General features: G+C 37.0%; 1 protein-coding gene across 2 annotated transcripts in view; it reads right to left on the bottom strand.

Moving 5' to 3' along the window:
- Positions 1-17,840, bottom strand: part of Fchsd2 (FCH and double SH3 domains 2) — a 184,450-nt gene that overhangs the window by 112,740 nt on the left and 53,870 nt on the right. For both annotated transcript variants that reach the window (XM_021198412.2, XM_021198422.2), the window contains exon 4: positions 1,557-1,633. In XM_021198412.2, the coding sequence (XP_021054071.1) occupies positions 1,557-1,633 (77 nt within the window). The remainder of the gene's footprint in view (positions 1-1,556; positions 1,634-17,840) is intronic.

The following is a 17,840-nucleotide window of genomic DNA, read 5'->3' as shown; positions in this document are numbered from 1 at the left end:
GGCGGTGGCCAGTGGTAGCCAGCGCCATCTTGTAATGGCGTTACATGGCTTCCCACATAAAACACCTCTTACAATAAGGTTTTATAAGTGTGCATGGGAGCACAGCCACTACCCTTCCTTCTTTAGTAATCTACACAAACTAGAATACACTTCACCCATCAGATGCAATCCTGTATCAGCAACACAGACTCCTGAAGGCTGATTCACACCAGTAATACAGAGCCTGCAAACTAACCACAGGCTTTATTTTATATATTTATTTTATTTAGAACTTGATCCCCATATCTCTTTCCCTTCAGCTGAATTGTTTGCATACTGGTAAATTCATAAGAAGATTTCTATTTTTATTTCCCATTTTACTTTAATATTAAAGTTACACCATCTATTATTTTATGGCTATGGAAGTTGAAGTTTGCCACTGTAAACAACCATTGGGATTTCTTCTAATATTTTACCTTCTAGACCCATTCTTAAGAAATGCTCTGATGACGTTAGTCTTTATCAAAATTTCTGTAGCATGCTTTCTGATTCAGACTTTAAACACTACATACATAGGTCTTAACTGTTCTAACTGGAATTGGTTAACTCCAAAAAGATGGTAAACTCTGAGTTCTCTAACTTCTCTATTTTCCAAACTAAGGACATCCCTGAATACAAAAGCCAATAAACCATTCCAAATTTTGATGCTCCAAAAGGCATCACAGTCTAAACAGAATCACAAAGTCACGGTAGGTCACTGAGTATAAAGTTTGCATTCTAATGTTACTGGCCTTCTTTAAAAGCTGCATGTGGAACATGAATGGGTAAACTTCTAGACAGCCTGTTACACACAAACACTTCTAGTATTATATGAAATACTCAAGCTCACAAAAATCTCAACTTAAAAATGTAATATTTACTTTTGACAAATCAATGAGCTTGACAGTGGTGTAATCTTGTTTCACTACTATTGCAACAGTGTTCTATGCTCATAGGTTCATAAGAAAACAATCTGTGTTTCTGTTCTTTCAATTCCATATTAATATATAATTTTGGCTTAAGATATGTTGAAATAATCTAATTCACAAAGCTTATTTATATATATGTTATGGAATATAATTTTAAAAATAGTTATGTCTTAAAAAATAGAGGCAAAGAAAGAAGCAATTCTTTTAAAAGCCAGTGTTACATTATCTAATTGTGATAGGCCTCTAAATAAGACCACTTTTTAAAAAAAAAAAAAAAAAAGGAACTGGGGCTAGGACTTAATACAAGGTACATGCCATACGAATGTCGGTATATAGAATTATAGGAACATAGACAAAAAATTCGAGGTAATCACATGTGCTTATAATCCCAACACCGGGGAAGTGGAAAAAAGAGGTTCCATAGAGCTTACAGGCCAATCATTCCAGTCTTACTGGCAAAACCCAGAGCTCACAAGAGACACTGTTTTATAAAACAAGTTGATGGCACCAGAGCAATGATATCTGAGGTTGACTGAATACACACACACACACACACACACACACACACACACACACACACGCATCAAGCAAAGCCACTAAGTAAGTTACCTGTAATCATTCCGATCATCAGTTTTTATTCCAGGCCAATCTCTCTTCAGGTATTGACTAGCCAACTTCTGGATACCCTGTTAAAATATATATAAGGATGAGAAAAATGGGACTTATATAATATTCATTTTATGTAACCAAACTACTTGTCTGAACCACTGTTTTCCTCTCAGGCTCCCAATATTACTTGGCTGAAGCATGGGACACATTTCTATATTCCAGCAACACATCTCTCATGTACCAGGAGAGGAACAGGAGTATTTTCTGTGGAACAGACAGATATACACTGGTTTCTTGAACTGAAGAGCAAACTTTGATGATGTTTCATATTTTAAGACAGAATTTAAGTATCTTTTTATTAAAAACACACACATGCAGCAGAAGTCACTTAAAAGAGAAAAAAGTTTTACTAAAAATATAATCACTATAACCTATATAATATGAATGTCAACAGAGTATTTATCTGTGTATGTATTGAGGACTTAGGATTAGAAGAGAGAAGAACCTTTTGTTGGTAAGTAGGTTAAACTATTCATTCTATTATATGTTCCTTTTAGATAAACACAAATGTAGTCTAATAGCAATATTAACAGGCCCTATGTAATAGATCTTTATTTCTATATTTATACCCATAAAAAGAATACCATGCTGAAATAAATGCTAGTCAGAGAAATTGGAGGACAATCACTGAAAGAATCATGCTTCACTCTATACACAGTACCTTTCTTATAAGATCTACTGACAAATCAACTTAGCCTAACTCGTCAAATGCCTATGATGAAACAACATTCTCTCCATCCAAAGCATAGCAAAGAACTAAAGCTCCTTTGAATCTTAAGTTCTTCCTCAACTTGGCAATAGCTGGGTCCCACTATTTCCAGACATGATGTATTCTGAGAACTCATCTTAATCTGAGAATTCATCATAACTTCAATCTTCAGTACTTCCACTTAACATCTCTTATACTCTAGGGAACCTAATTGGTAAGTCTTCCTTAGCTACATAACAGTATCTTTCTCACTTCTGAACCTTGTTTGTGTTGTTTCCAATTCATGTTTCAAATTCTTACCTCTTGGTTTTAATGACTCTTAGTTTTCCTAACTATACACTCATAAGTATAAGCAAAAGAAAAGAACAGTTTCAATGTACAAGTATTTAATTTCATTCTACTTAAGTAATTTATTATACTTTATTTATAGGTTGGAATTCTATATGAATGAACTATCTTTATGAACTATTTGTTTCCCCTGAAATACAGTTCTTAAAAGAGAAGCAGCCAGGCAGTGGTGGCGCATGCCTTTAATCCTAGCACTTGGGAGGCAGAGGTAGGTGGATTTCTGAGTTCGAGGCCAGCCTGGTCTACAGAGTGAGTTCCAGGACAGCCAGGGATATACAGAGAAACTCTGTTTGAAAAACTCAAAAAAGAAGCAGGATAAATATGTGATAGTTCAGTTCTGGCCCATTATAGACTCATATTTTAAATAATGGATGTGTTCTAATCAATTGTAGTAACATATAATCTGTAGGAGGCCCTCCAAACTGGCTCCATTATCATGACCCCAAAAGGCTTTGGTTTATTCATTGCTTTCTTTTCCAGTTCCTAACCAAGACCCACGATAAGTTTTTCATGGACTCCTGAGAAATTTAGTAGCACAAGCTAGGTATGTCCTTATCTTTTTTTTTTTTTTTTAATCTTTTTAACCACTATCTATACCTTCAGTTACTCTATCATACAATCCTATTTATTCATAATCCTCATATCCTGTTATTATCTTGTTTAAATATATTTTCTGTTTATTAACTAAAAATTCCACTAGGTAGGGATTATGTTTATTTATATATTTTTTATCAATAAGTACTATATCCCCAGACTATAACATAGTGGCTAGAAGTTAGTTGTTGCTAAAATATCCACTGTCTGCATGAATAAATTCCACTCGTATTACTGTTCCTAATGTATATCAACCTTTTATATTTTTGTCATTGTAGGTTTGAAATGTTTGGATCAAAATTTCTGTAGTCCTTAATTTTTACATAGGAAAAAATGATGACTATTAATTTTGACTACAAATAAATTCTTCAATTATTGTCAAATTTGGCTATCATCATGATTGAAAAGGATTATGTGTGTGTCTCAAAGCAATGAGAAAGATCCCCTGGAGTTTATTTCAATACCTATTTCATACTGCACATTAATATTTGAAAAGGTTGACTAAGTCAAGATCCCTGAATTAAAAGAACTCACATCTGTAGAGAGAAGTAAGCAGTATAAAACACAAAATGCCAAGCAACATGCAGCTTCCAAAAATAAATATATACGTGTCCAAATAAGGAACAAATGATGTAGCTTTTTAAAAAGAATCACATATGAATGATACAATAATTTTCAGATTAATTAAATGTTTCAGAACATTTCACAAAAAACATGGTCTAAGAAATGACCTCTTAAGAGAAAGGAAAGGAGCCAGGAGTAGTGGGGGCACATGTCTTTAATCTCAGTACTCAAGAGGCCAGCCTGGTCTACTGAGCAAGTTCCAGGTTAGTCAAGGCTACATAAAGAAACCTTGTCTTGAAAAACCAAGGGGTGGGGGGCAAGGAGGAGGGAAAGAGGGAGAAAGAGGAGGAAAAGGACAGCATCTTCACATTTTCTCTTAACTCTGTGAAAGAGACCTAACTCTTAAAACCACAAGGAAACAGGGCACTTTATAATATTCAGATATTACTTAAGGTGATATAGCTCATAGACAGTTAAATTCTAGCCAGGCTTGTAATCCCAGTTCTTGAGAAATAGAGGTAAGGACTACCATAAGTTTAAGGGCAGCTTAGTCTACACAGCAAGTTCCAGGCCTATATCAAATGACAACTTAAGCTTGACAATCTCAGGTTCCCAAAAGCTTTTATAAAAAGACACTAAAGTATATTTTATTTAATTCAAAAAAAAATCAATGGGTTAATTTGCTAACTTTTTGTGCATTCTAAGCCACAGAAGCAGTTTCTAGAGCTCTAAACCACAAAGCCGGACTGTGTTAAACTGAATGAACCTTTCAGAGATGAGTTGAGGGATTCATACACTGGACAAACAGTGAGATCTCTAGATGAAAGACTTTATTCAAGTTAGTTCACAGAGACAGGAATCATGATTTCTATGTGCTCTATGCAGCTGTTCAAGACCTAATCTGCATAGATGCTCAGAAATACTCCATGACCATTATCAGTAAGGTCCTAAATAACATTTCATGCCTCTGAGAGCATTTTATATACTTGATTTAACTAGTTCACCCTCTAAATTATGCTTAAAGCTACATCATATAGATGAATGGCCTGTTACAAAGAAAATTATCCACACTAATTAATTTGCTAAGGAAAATAAAGTTATGGCTGGCCATCTTTAAAAGGCTTTTTCTTCAGTCACTCCCCTGACCCATGGGAGTAGAATTATTCTCAAAACTGGTCCACTAGGCATATATTTATTTACATTGACTTGAACACCACATACAAAAAGTTCCTTTGACTAGCAATATAATTCCCACTGAAGCAGTGACTTCCATAAAAATGTAGTGCTATCAGACAGCCTTTGGAACACCCAATGACATCCTATTCCAACTTTTAAAGAAGCTGTCAGTGTCTGATATAAGACTTGCTTTGTTTTACCATTCAATAACACTTGCTGTGTTTAGCTAACAAGTGAAGAAATACAAAGAAAGCCACTGTTAAATAGACACTGGGAAATGGACTGATGGTTTAACCTTTGGCCCATTCACGACACCAAGCTGAGCAGGAGTGTGCTCCTGGCTCTCTCAGAGCCATTCTGTATGTGGCCATTCTTTCCACAGCAAAGGATGAAATTAAAACTTGAATTTCACTAAGATTGACATTAGGTGGCTTTTTAAAATATTAGAACACAACATTCTGTATATGCTTCGCCTTTGAATCACGAAATTTCCAATGTTACATAAATTGTATTTTAAAAGTAAGTACACTGCATAAAGTAGATGGAAGGTGTGATAACAACCTTACCACACTCCCACACCAATTTCATAGTAACAAGAGTTTTATAATCACTCTCTTTTAAATTTACTCATTTTTTTTTAATTCGCTGGGAACTGAACCCAAATCCTCTGTAAGAAAAGCAAATGCTCTTAACTACTAAGCCATTCATTCAGGTCCCAATTCTTTTTCAACTTCTTGTTTTTATAAACAGGGCCTCACTGTGCAGCCCTGGCTAGCCTAGAACTATTACGGACCAGGCTGACCTGGAACATACACAGAGAGATCTGCCTCTCTTTGCCTCCTGTCTAAAATATACTTAGTTCTCCACTGAATATTGGTATTGTGCCAATTCTACAACAGAAAGTACATGCATAAGTCCTTAGAATGTGATAGATATCTGGTTTACACAATGCTATTGACAACATGAGTACATAACTTAGCAGCTATTTAATAAAAGGCACCCTCTTTTTAAAGAGGCACATAGCTAAATCTACCCAATGGTGGATATTTAGTACCTCAGTTATTTAATTATTTAAGTTTTCTTCAACCTTCTCCCTTGATTTTTTTTTTCTACAGGAAAAAATCTGCAACAGAAATACTATTCAAACTTTAATCAGGAAAAAGTCTATAGAACAGAGCACTCTAATTTAGGTTGCTTCTAAAATTCCAATAGCGTCATGGCATGGTAGTGGATAACTTTAATTCTAGCACTTAGACGCAAAAGAAAAATCTTGGTCATTTCTAGGCAAGCATCATCTACAAACTGAGTTCTAAGCTTTCATTGGCCTTTACTCTGTCTTCTATTTTTCAACAGAACTCTTATCTAAGAATGACAGCTATATAGTCATAGGTCTCTGGATATTTTGGTTTTTGGGTTTCCCCCTCCTTATATTTGGTAAATATTTTTTTCCACAAAGCATTGTGGATGTCAGGAAAAGAGTTGGTAATATTTTCATAGTTGCTGTCATCTCCCAATAATGATTTAATTTGGTAATTAGCTAAGATTTAAATTTGGCCCAGTTTATTAAAGCATTTCCAAGCCCTTGCCTAGAATACTTTAAATCCTAGGTTCTGTTCCTGGTATCAGGGGGAAAAAATATCAACTGGAAAAACACAAATTATAGCCTTTGAACTTTTAAAAATGTATGTCTAAAATTTTTGCTTTGTCAAAATATTAATAAGTCAGCAAATGTCCTTAAAACTATACCACTTTAAATGTCTAATAAATTTAATGTCCTGTTTTCAGGGTGAAAAGTAGCTAGAGGTGAAAGCCTCCATCACAACAAGATTTTTATTGGGGAGAAATGATCTGGTTTCTCTTGTTTTCAAATTTCAAATTGTGGGGCTGGTGAGATGGCTCAGTGGGTAAGAGCACCCGATTGCTCTTCCAAAGGTCCGGAGTTCAAATCCCAGCAACCACATGGTGGCTCATAACCATCCGTAACAAGATCTGATGCCCTCTTCTGGAGTCTCTGAAGACAGCTACAGTGTACTTACATATAATAAATAAATAAATAAATAAATAAATAAATAAATAAATAAATAAATAAATAAATAAAAACTTCAAATTGTTACACTAGTCAGCATGACTGGGCTACCCACTGATGTCAAAGACAGCTGTAAAAGCAGTTCTTTCTCAAAAGCAGAAGCTGGAATGTATTTAATCAGCAAGCAAATGGTATTTTGTGCTTGACAACAGCTATCTGGGAACAGAGGTGGAAATTCAGAAGAAATAGCTCAAATGCATCTGAACACTCAAAGCAGAGGAAAGCCGTTCTTCTTTCATTTCCCTTGATGGATGGACAAATGCACAACTAATCGCTCAAGCTAGTATCTGAGAGTTTACTGTATATAAGATGTCCAAACTTCTCTGTGAATTTTTATAACCATCATCTTATGTAGCAGATAAGCAACAGAAAGTTTTAAAAAGCTAAGTAATTTACATAAGATAACCCAGCTAGTTAGGCCAAGACTCAGATACAGATCATTTTTCAAAGTTTAAAATACTTCTGGACTAATCAATTCATTGAGATAAAATCATGCATGCTATCTCAAATTACCATACATTTTGATTGACAGCTATAAATAAGTTCTTTAAAGAATAGAACTATAAAAACCTGGCACAGTTCACAAACTTAGCTCAGTAAATAACTGTTGAACTAAATCATCCCTCACTTTGGTGAATGATTATATACATATTCTATAAAAATAACTTCATTATTCATAACAAAGAAATTGAACAGGAAGTACAGGGTTCCTACTTAGTTGTTTGTATCAGTTATGATTAAAATCTTTCTTAGTATAATGCATTTATTACAAGTAATGAAATATTAGCACATTAGCTAAAGTTTATGGCTTGTATTACTGTTTACTATTTATCAGTTTTGACAAATTAACAGCATTGTGTATCCATAGTTTCACTGCCCAAGCCTTCTGGTGCCTCCATTCTTGCCTCATCCCCAGAATCTCTCCAATCGCTCATCTTTACTATCTACATAGTTTTGCCATTTTTTTTTTTTGGCATTTATTATTAGTCGCATTTAAGAGTTCTTCCTATATTAGTGATATGAATAATTTTTGGCAATTATTTCCTCCCACTTCCATTGTTTTTCTTTTAACAATGTCACTTGCAGAGCAGCTGTCACATACTGTCTATCTTTAACAATGAGTTCTTATTAACTAGTGAAGGGGTCTTGAGGAATCAGATTCCTGAAACACACACCCCAAAATCAAATTAATCTAAGATAATAAAGATGGTCATGACACAGTAACACTTCAGTGTTACTTGTTTTAAAGTAAAACCATTTATCATGTAACTACTGCAACTAGAAATGGGACACATTAGTAAATACAATTTAAAAATCCTTCTTAAAATTCCATTTGTCACACAAAAATTAAACTTCACTAAGAGTCAAGGCTGAATTTTTAAGTCTTTCAGAAAAAAGAAAAAAAAAAAACTTTAGCCAAACATGATGGATGACACATGACTTTTTAAGTACCAGAGCTTGGAAGCAGAGGCTGGTGGGTCTCTGAGTTCAAGGCCAGCCTAGTCCACATAGTGAGTTCTAGGATGGCCATGGCCATGACCAGACTCTGTCTCCAAAACAAAATATACACAAACGAAAACCACAACTACTTTAAATTCCAGCACTCAAGAAACAGAGGCAGGTGAATCTCCGTGAGGCCAGCCTAGTCTAAATATCATGTTCCAAGCTGCCTCAGGGAAACAGACACTAAAGCTGTCAAGTAGAGTATCTAATTGGACTATTTTGCAATTTCTAGCTGTTTAAGCCTACAACATACAACATAATTACTCACAAAAAGATGTCACTAATAATAAAATCAGGTGTCAAAGCCTAAGCTTACATTAACAAAGATAGTTTTAATTTTCATAAAAAACTCAAGTTAATAATTATATCAATAATTATTTAATATATTTACAAAAATATATTAAATAATATAATATTATATATTATATTATTAATATATTTACAAAAATAAACACACCAATAAAACATGACATCTCAAAACTCAAGAGTAGAGAAAGTTACTAAAGCATCAACTCTATTTAAACTGTATATCCTATACTACTCAAGCTTTTCAACTTCAATAAAATGAATTAGAAAACATGCATTTTATTTATTGATTCTAAGGTAAATTCTGAGACAAACTAGGTAGTATTGAATAACAAGTAAAGTCACTCTTTTTTTTTTTTAAGTTGAAGTTGCTCCATCACTAACTCTTTTTTAGTTTTTAAAAACATATTCTTTGCTTGGTATGGGAGTATATGTGCATCTGTGTGTACCACACCACAGTGCAGATATGGAGATAAAATAGTTGGTTCTCTTTTCCATCATGTAGGTCCGAAGGATCAAATTCAGGTTGACCAGCAAAATGCCCTTAGCCTCTAAGCCATCTAAGGCCTGAACAGCCCTTAGATTTTAGAGGCAGGGAGGCATCAAACTTAAGATCCTTCTGCTGCTACAGAACCAGTGCTGGGTGCAAAGTATCACCATAAATTTTAAAGCAAAATGTACAAGATTCTTCCATAGTACCTGAAGTACTATAGAATAAATGTTACAAGTTGATTAGACTATACCATGGGGATAAGAGACTGACAATTTAACAAAGTTGATTAGACTATACCATGGGGATAAGAGACAATTTAACAAAGTTCACACTGATTTCCCTGAGTAGCTAGCAAACATGGTTAGGAGCACAAGCAAACATGGGTTGAACTTTAAGTTTATCTCCTTGTCTTGATCTGCATTTTCTTATTTCAAAAATAAAAGCAGTGAGTGCATACCATGTGTGTTCTTTTGAGATTGGGTTACCTCACTCAGGATGCTATTTTCTAGTTCTAACTTTTTGCCTAAGAATTTTATGAATTCATTGTTTTTGATAGCTGAGTAAATTGTGTAAATGTGGTTCATTTCATTTCATTTCATTTCATTGTGTAAATGTACCACATTTTTTGTATCCATTCCTCTGTTGAGGGACATCTGGGTTCTTTCCAGCTTCTGGCTATTATAAATAAGGCTGCTATGAACATAGTGGAGCATGTGTCCTTATTATATGTTGGAACATCTTCTGGGTATATGCCCAGGAGTGGTATAGCTGAGTCCTCGGGTAGGACTATGTCCAATTTTCTGAGATACTGCCACACTGGCTTCCAGAGTGGTTGTACCAGCTTGCAATCCCACCAGCAATGGAGGAGTGCTCCTCTTTCTCCACATTCTTGCTAGCATAGTTTCTGATCTTAGCCAGAAGTGCAGAATACCCAAGATACAACTCAGACCACCTGAAGCTCAAGAAGGAAGACCAAAGTATGGATAGTACAGTCCTTCTTAAAAGGGGGAACAAAATACCCATGGGAGGAGATACAAAGTGTGGAGCAGAGACTGAAGGAAAGGCCATCCAGAGACTGCCTCACCTTGTGGGACAAAAAATGGGGTCCTGCATCCAGTAGGGGCTAGGGCCGCTGGACGAGCCAATGCAGGAAGTTTGACTAAGTGGACCCCAGGCCACCATTCCAGGGTGGGGAAGGCACAGTCTGGGGTCCCCAGGGACCTACCAGAGTTGGGCTCCGACTCTCAATCATCACAGACACTGGGTACTGCAGAAGAGCTGAGAACAGGTGGGAACCCTCGGGCAGACCTGCCCAGGGGCCAGAGGGGAAAAAGTAGGAGGAGAGAGCTCTGCCAGGTTACTGCAGGGACGAGGAGAGTTTTTTGGAGGGTGGGTTGCTTGGGTTGGTGGAGACTGTGGTGGCTGAGAACACCGAGAGGTCTCCTGGAGGGAAGTTAGACAAACTGGCTTGTTAGGGCGAGACCTGCTCCATTGCTCCAGCACTGGATCCCGATGAGAAGAGGCAGTTGATGGTTTTAAGGTGTTTATTGTAGACAGGCAGAGAGAGGAAGAGAGTAGAGAAGCAGAGGCTGACTGTGGCCATGTGGAGAGAGGGGGAGCAGGGGGGTGAAGAGTAAGAGCAAGAGAATAAGAATGAAAAGAGCCAGGAGAGGGCAAGCAACTCCAGTAACTATGGGGAGGAGCATAGCTGGCTATTGCCAGTTAACTGTCTGGGTGGAGTCCAGACAGAATACCAGGAGTTGGGGCATTGCTGATGTGACTGAGGGTCACACACCTCTCTGTGGGAGTGGGGAGTGGGGGGTGGGGAGTGTAGGAGGCTGTAGCCAGGGGCCCAGGAGGCATGGCTAAACACCTACTGTCCCTTAGAGTCACCAGGGTTCCAGGCCTGTGCTGCACTATGGACCAGGCTGTCTGCACAGCTCACTGCCCCACATCACCTGGGGATCCATCCCATACACAGTCACCAAACCCAGACACTATTGTGGATGCCAACAAGTACTTGCTGACAGGAGCATGATATAGCTGTCTCCTGAGAGGCTCTGCCAGTGGCTGACAAATACAGAGGCGGTCGCTCTCAGCTAACCATTAGACTGAACACAGGGTCCCCAATGGAGGAGCCACAGAAAGGATCCAAGGAGCTGAAGGGCTTTGCAGCTCCATAGGAGGAACAACAATATGAACCAACCAGTACCCCCAGAGCTCCTTGGGACTAAACTACCAACCAAAGAGTACACATGGAGGGGCCTATGGCTCCAGCCACATATGTAGCAGAGGCCTTGTCAGTCATCAATGGGAGAAGAGGCCCTTGGTCCTGTGAAGGCTTGATGCCCCAGTGTAGGGGAAGGCCAGGACAGAAAAGTGGAAGTGGGTGGGTGAGTTGGTAAGCAGGGGGAGGGGGGATGGGATAGGGGGTTTTCAGAGGGGAAACCAGGAAGGGGGATAACATTTGAAATGTAAATAAAGAAGATATCTAATAAAAAAATAAAAGCAGTAATAGATCAACTTCAATGATGCTTAATTAAATGGGTTTTGTGAAGAGGGGAGGCAAAGGCCAAGACAAAGCATAGCAGGTATGTATGTGCGCAAGGCTTTCATTTAAGTATTACCTGAGCATTTTCAACTATATGCTAATGTTACTCTAAGTACTGGACACAGCTGAAATGTTTGCTATTCTTTAAAAAGGTCATTGTTAAAATGAGAATAGTCAAATATTTAATCTAAAATTCACTTTTATGTAAAGAGACTAAAAACTAACAGTGAACCAGCTTAAGGAAAGGTAGCCAGTGCTATAAATGAGATCACAGGATCATCAAAGCTTCCTGAAAGACCTGAATACTCAGACAGGCTTTAAAGGAGAAATTAACACAACTATAGATACAATATTAGATAATAATTTTGAACTGTTTTAAAGGCAAAAAAACAACAAAACATAAAAAATAGTAAAATATCTCAAAGAACAGACATTGTAATGTCTACCCTAGTATGTCTTGGAGTTTTTATTAGTTAGTGTGATAAAACACCAGACCAACAGCAACTTAAGATGGAAAGGGCTTATTTTATCTTACAGATTGTAGTACATCATCGAGAAGTCAGGGCAGAAACCTGGAGAAAGGGAAACGATACAGAAGCCATGGAGGAGTGCTGCTTACTGGCTAGCTCTATGTGTTTTGTTCAGCCTGCTTTCTTAGATAATCCAGGTCCACCAGCCCAGGGAGAGCACCACCCACAGTGGACTGGGCCCTCCCACATCCATCAATAATTTTGAAAATGTCCCAAGGGTCTTGCCTCCAGGCCAATCTTATGAAAGCATGTTTTTAATTGTGGTTCCCTCTTCTCAGATAATAGTAACTTGTATCAGAAACTAACAATATTTCACATATTATACATGGTCTTTCAAATTTTTACTATTGCATACAAGTTAAGTATATAGACAAACACACACACACACACACACACACACACACACACACAATGTGGGATAAGGGGCACTCATAGCAATCGGAGGACAACTTTGTAGAGTCAGTTCTCTCCTTCCAACTTCACATGGGTTTGGGAATCAAATTTAGGGTGGCAGGTTTGAACAGCAAGTGCGTTTACCCAATGAGGTGTTTTGCCAGCCCAGATATATATATGATGTGAAGCTAAACAAGTATGGGGTCAAATTTCAGCCCTACTACTTATCAATGACAAGATAATGTAGTTAACAACTCTAAGCTTCAGCTTACTCAATTGGAAAATGTGTATAATAAAGAAGCCTAAATCTAAACATCAGAACAATTCCTAGCATTCAGCAAATTACCTAACAAATGGTGATTATAATTAATGTGACTGAAAACTGAATACTACTATTAAATGCAATATAAAAAAAAAAATGAAGGCCATGAATTTGAAAGAGAGCAAGGTATAAAGGTAAATGGGAAAGATTAGAGGCAAAAAAGGAAGAAAGAAAATAATACTGTAATTTCAAAAGAATAAAACATTTTAAAAAGATAAAAAGCAAAACAAAACAGAAAAACCCACACTCTGAAATGCTGCATTAGTTACTATTCTGTTGCTGTGAAGAGACACTGTGATCAAGGCAACTCTCATAAAAGAAAACAATTAGCTGGGGCTGCCTGACAGTTTCTGAGGCTTACTCCATTCTCATCATAGTGAGAAGCATGGCAGCATTCAAGCAAAGTGCTGGAGATGCAGCTGAGAGTTCTACATCCTGATCCATAGGTAGAGAGAAAGAGACTCGGCATGGCATGGACTTTTGAAACCTCAAAGCCCATTTCAGTGACATATTTCCTCCAACTAGTCACATCTACTCTACAAGGCCACACCTAATCCTTATAATTTTTCCAAACAGATTCACTCTCCCGTGACCAAGCATTCAAATACGTAAGCATATGAGGATCATTCTTATTCAAGCCACTACAACAGCAAATTTCAAAATATAGCACATACCACCATGCCTACTTTTTAAATGTGAATTCTGGGTATCAAATTTATGTCCTAGTAATTTCATGAGAAATGCTTTCCAGCCCATGAGTTGATATGTAATCACATAAATCTGATGACTTAGTTGTAGTTGCAGTATGTATCTTATAACTTTTTATGCATAGCTATCTTTGTCAATTAGATTTTGCATTCCATACATAAGTTCTTTTTTTATATATATTTATTTATTATATGTAAGTACACTGTTGCTCTGTTGCTGTCTTCAGACACTCCAGAAGAGGGCATCAGATTTCGTTACAGATGGTTGTGAGCCACCATGTGGTTGCTGGGATTTGAACTCAGGACCTTTGGAAGAGCAGTCAGTACTCTTAACCACTGAGCCATCTCTCCAGCCCTTCTCCATACATAAGTTCTTATTTCCTTCTATAAAAGGAATAGTTTTTTTTTTATAATCCAGAGGATGAGAGTTCTCTGGAACACTACATATAACATTTGTATCCAATTCTTCACCAAATTTTATACTAAAGAGTAGAAAATATAATTTATTCTATTTTAATATAAAATAGCCATTCCAAAAATAGAGACTACTCTAATAAAGATTCACCAAACCAATATTTTTCACACAAAACTGCTAAATTTAAAAAAATGCTTTCTAGCTAACATATATACAATATCACCTACCATTAACAAATGCTAAGAAACTTCAGAATTTAACTAGTTGAATTCCCTTAAATCAAGAAAAGATCCTTCATTAAGCATACAGTGCCAGTGTACAAATTTTCTTTAGTGCTTGTTTGTGTGTATATGTGTGTGTGTGTGTGTGTGTCTGTATACAAGTATGTATTTGGTTTAATTTCTCTGACTAGCCCAGCATACATAATTTCTACGTAATGTTAATTTATCAAATCCCCAAAGCACTTCCTTACCTCTTTCCAACATTACCTAAGCCTCCACTGGCAATTCAGAAACATGCTCAGTATGTTTTGTGTACATCTGTAATCCCAGCATTTGGAGGCCCAAAGCTCAAAATCAAGGCCAGTCTGGACTACAGAGCTAGTTGAAGGGTAGATAAGCTAAAAACAGTGAGGCCCTGTATCAAAACCAAAGTGCTGCCTTAGTAGTGGAAGGTCTGCCTATGATATAGGCAGAATAACCATTCAAACCCAATGTAAACTACAGTGAGTTCCAGAAAGGGAAAGAGGGGAATGAAGGAGGGGGGGGGAGGACTGGGAAGAGGAGGGAGTAGGGGAGGGGAGGGGGAGGAGGAGAGAAAAAACACAGACAGAAATCATTGTCTTCACTTTAAAATTAAGGTAATGGGCAAGGAGCTGAAGGGGGCTGCAACCCTGTTGGTGGAACAACAATATGAACTAACCAGTACCCCCTGAGCTCATGTCTCTAGCTGCATATGTAGCAGAAGATGGCCTAATCGGCCATCATTGGGAAGAGAGGCCCCTTGGTCTTGCAAACTTTATGTGACCCAGCACAGGGGAAGGCCAGGGCCAAGAAGTGGGAGTGGGTGGGTAGGGGAGCAGGGGCGGGGGGGGAGGGTATGGGGAACTTTTGGGATAGCATTTGAAATGTAAATAAAGAAAATATCAAATAAAAAAAAGAAGTAAAAAAAATTAAGGTAATGGGAAATTAAGGTAATGGGCAACTTTTAAAAAAATCAGTTATTTCTGTTCTTTGTGTTTACTTAAGCATGCATTATTAGAATTACTTTCAATATTATGTTCCCAATTATAATTTTAAACTGTTAAGTTTGCAAGAGAACTTAATATATCTTCTATAAATCCACTTTATTTGGCTACATGAAAACAGTTGTACATTGCAACATACCAAAGCAATCCACAGCATGGGTGCCACTAAAACTCATCCATAAATGATTTTATATAATTATATTGTACATAACAAGTGTGGGCACCCTATATTAGAGACCACTGGCTAAGGCTATAGAGTTTACTCTCAAAGTTGGTATGCATACTAAATGTGAACTTGGGCCACTTAGTAGCTCTCATATTTAATTTCATTATCCATAAAATAAGGATAATACTTTCAGTTGACAGATGGGTAAACTATGGTATGTTCAGACAATAAAATATCTGGCATGGAAAAAATGAGCTAACAAGTCATTAAGTAAGATGGGAGATTATTAAATGCAAAATGAATAAGCAAATAAAACAACCTGAAATGGCTATATATATTATATGATTCCAACCATACAACATTCTGGAAAATGGAAAACTATAGTAGAAATGAAAGGATCAATAGTGAAAGGGGATGGGGAGTAGAAAAGAACAAACACTACAGAGTATTTTAAGAACAGCAAAGGTATTATTATGATTATACAGATTATCACTATAATGCAAGATTCATACCATTATGCATTTATCAAAATCCACATCATAGTACAATACCAAGAGTAAACCCTAGAGTGTCCTAAACTGAATGATATGACAGTTGCAGGTAGTAAATGTACCAGTCAGATGCAGGATGTTAACAGGAGGAAAAGCTATACATGTAAGACAAGGGATATATGAGAACTCTTCTATATATCCTGCTCAATTTGACTATGATGCTAAATTTCTCTACAACTTAAGTCTGCTAAAAAAAAAAAACAAAAAAAAAAAAAACAAAAGCCAGGCGTGGTGGTGCACGCCTTTAATCCCAGCACTTCGGAGGCAGAGGCAGGGGGAATTTCTGAGTTCCAGGACAGCCTGATCTACAAAGTGAGTTCCAGGACAGCCAGGGCTACACAGAGAAACCCTGTCTCAAAAAAAACCTGGGGCTAGAGAGACAGCTCAGTGGCTAGAAACACTTCCTGCTCTTCCAAAAGGCTGGAGTTCATCTGTTGGCTCACAATGGACTGTGACTCCAGTCTGGAATATGTGACACCCTCTTCTGACCTCCTTGGGTATTTACACACACATGACAGATATACACATAAGAAAAATAAAATTAAATCTTAAAAAATGATATAGCTTCCAAAGCTGTAATAATTCTCAAGTGAAAGTGAATAAAAAGTACCTAATGTCTTAGCAGCATTCAATCTTACATTTATTCAATAAACCACACGCATATCATTATTCATTCAATAAATACTTAATAAAAACTAGGAGAAATGATTACTGTCATGATAAGGCAAAATTTTTGGTAAGGAATTTTTAAAAAGAGTTATTAATCGTTGTTTACTTGTTTCAAAATGAGACTTGTCATATATGATTTTAACAATAAATTCAATTCAGTCATCATTATGTAAAAGTAGCACGACATAAGAGTTTATCACATATACTAATAAAATGAATGGGAGGTTGGGGAGATAAAGTGCCTATCACATGAGAATGATGACTTGTACCCACACTGATCCCTGGCACCCATATAAAAGCAGGGCATGGTGGTAAACATCTATAACCCCAACACTGGGCAGGGAAGAGGCTACACAGATAACACATCTATGGACCTTATCACCAGTAGTGAGTTCCTGGGTCAAATAGAGAGGCTGCATCAAACAATAAGGTGGAAGATACTTGAGAAGATGCCCAAAGTCAAACTCTGACCTTCATATACATGCATTTATACTGCATACACAGGATCACACACATAAAGGTAAAGCAAAAGAAACTCAATGTGCATGAGTATAATTATCACAAACTAAATGTTGATGAATAACAGAAACTTAATAGTAATATGTAAGCCAAAAACCTCCAAAATTTTTGTATAAATTTTACCAAGGAAAATGAACTTGTTGCCATGTCAGGACCTTAGACATTTCTTCTTTCCTTCCTTCCTTGGGTGTTTAAGTTTCTCACATAAGTGCAGTAGGCTGTTAGAAAACATTAACCACACTTACAATTTACAGAAGGTTGAACAAAAATCATTTTCAAGCCGGGCGTGGTGGCGCACGCCTTTAATCCCAGCACTCGGGAGGCAGAGGCAGGCGGATTTCTGAGTTCGAGGCCAGCCTGGTCTACAAAGTGAGTT

This window comes from Mus pahari, chromosome 1, assembly GCF_900095145.1.
Source record: "Mus pahari chromosome 1, PAHARI_EIJ_v1.1, whole genome shotgun sequence".
NCBI classification, from domain to species: Eukaryota; Metazoa; Chordata; class Mammalia; order Rodentia; family Muridae; genus Mus; species Mus pahari.
The sequence above is the reverse complement of the archived record's forward strand: the minus strand, read 5'-3'. Positions and strand labels throughout refer to the sequence as shown.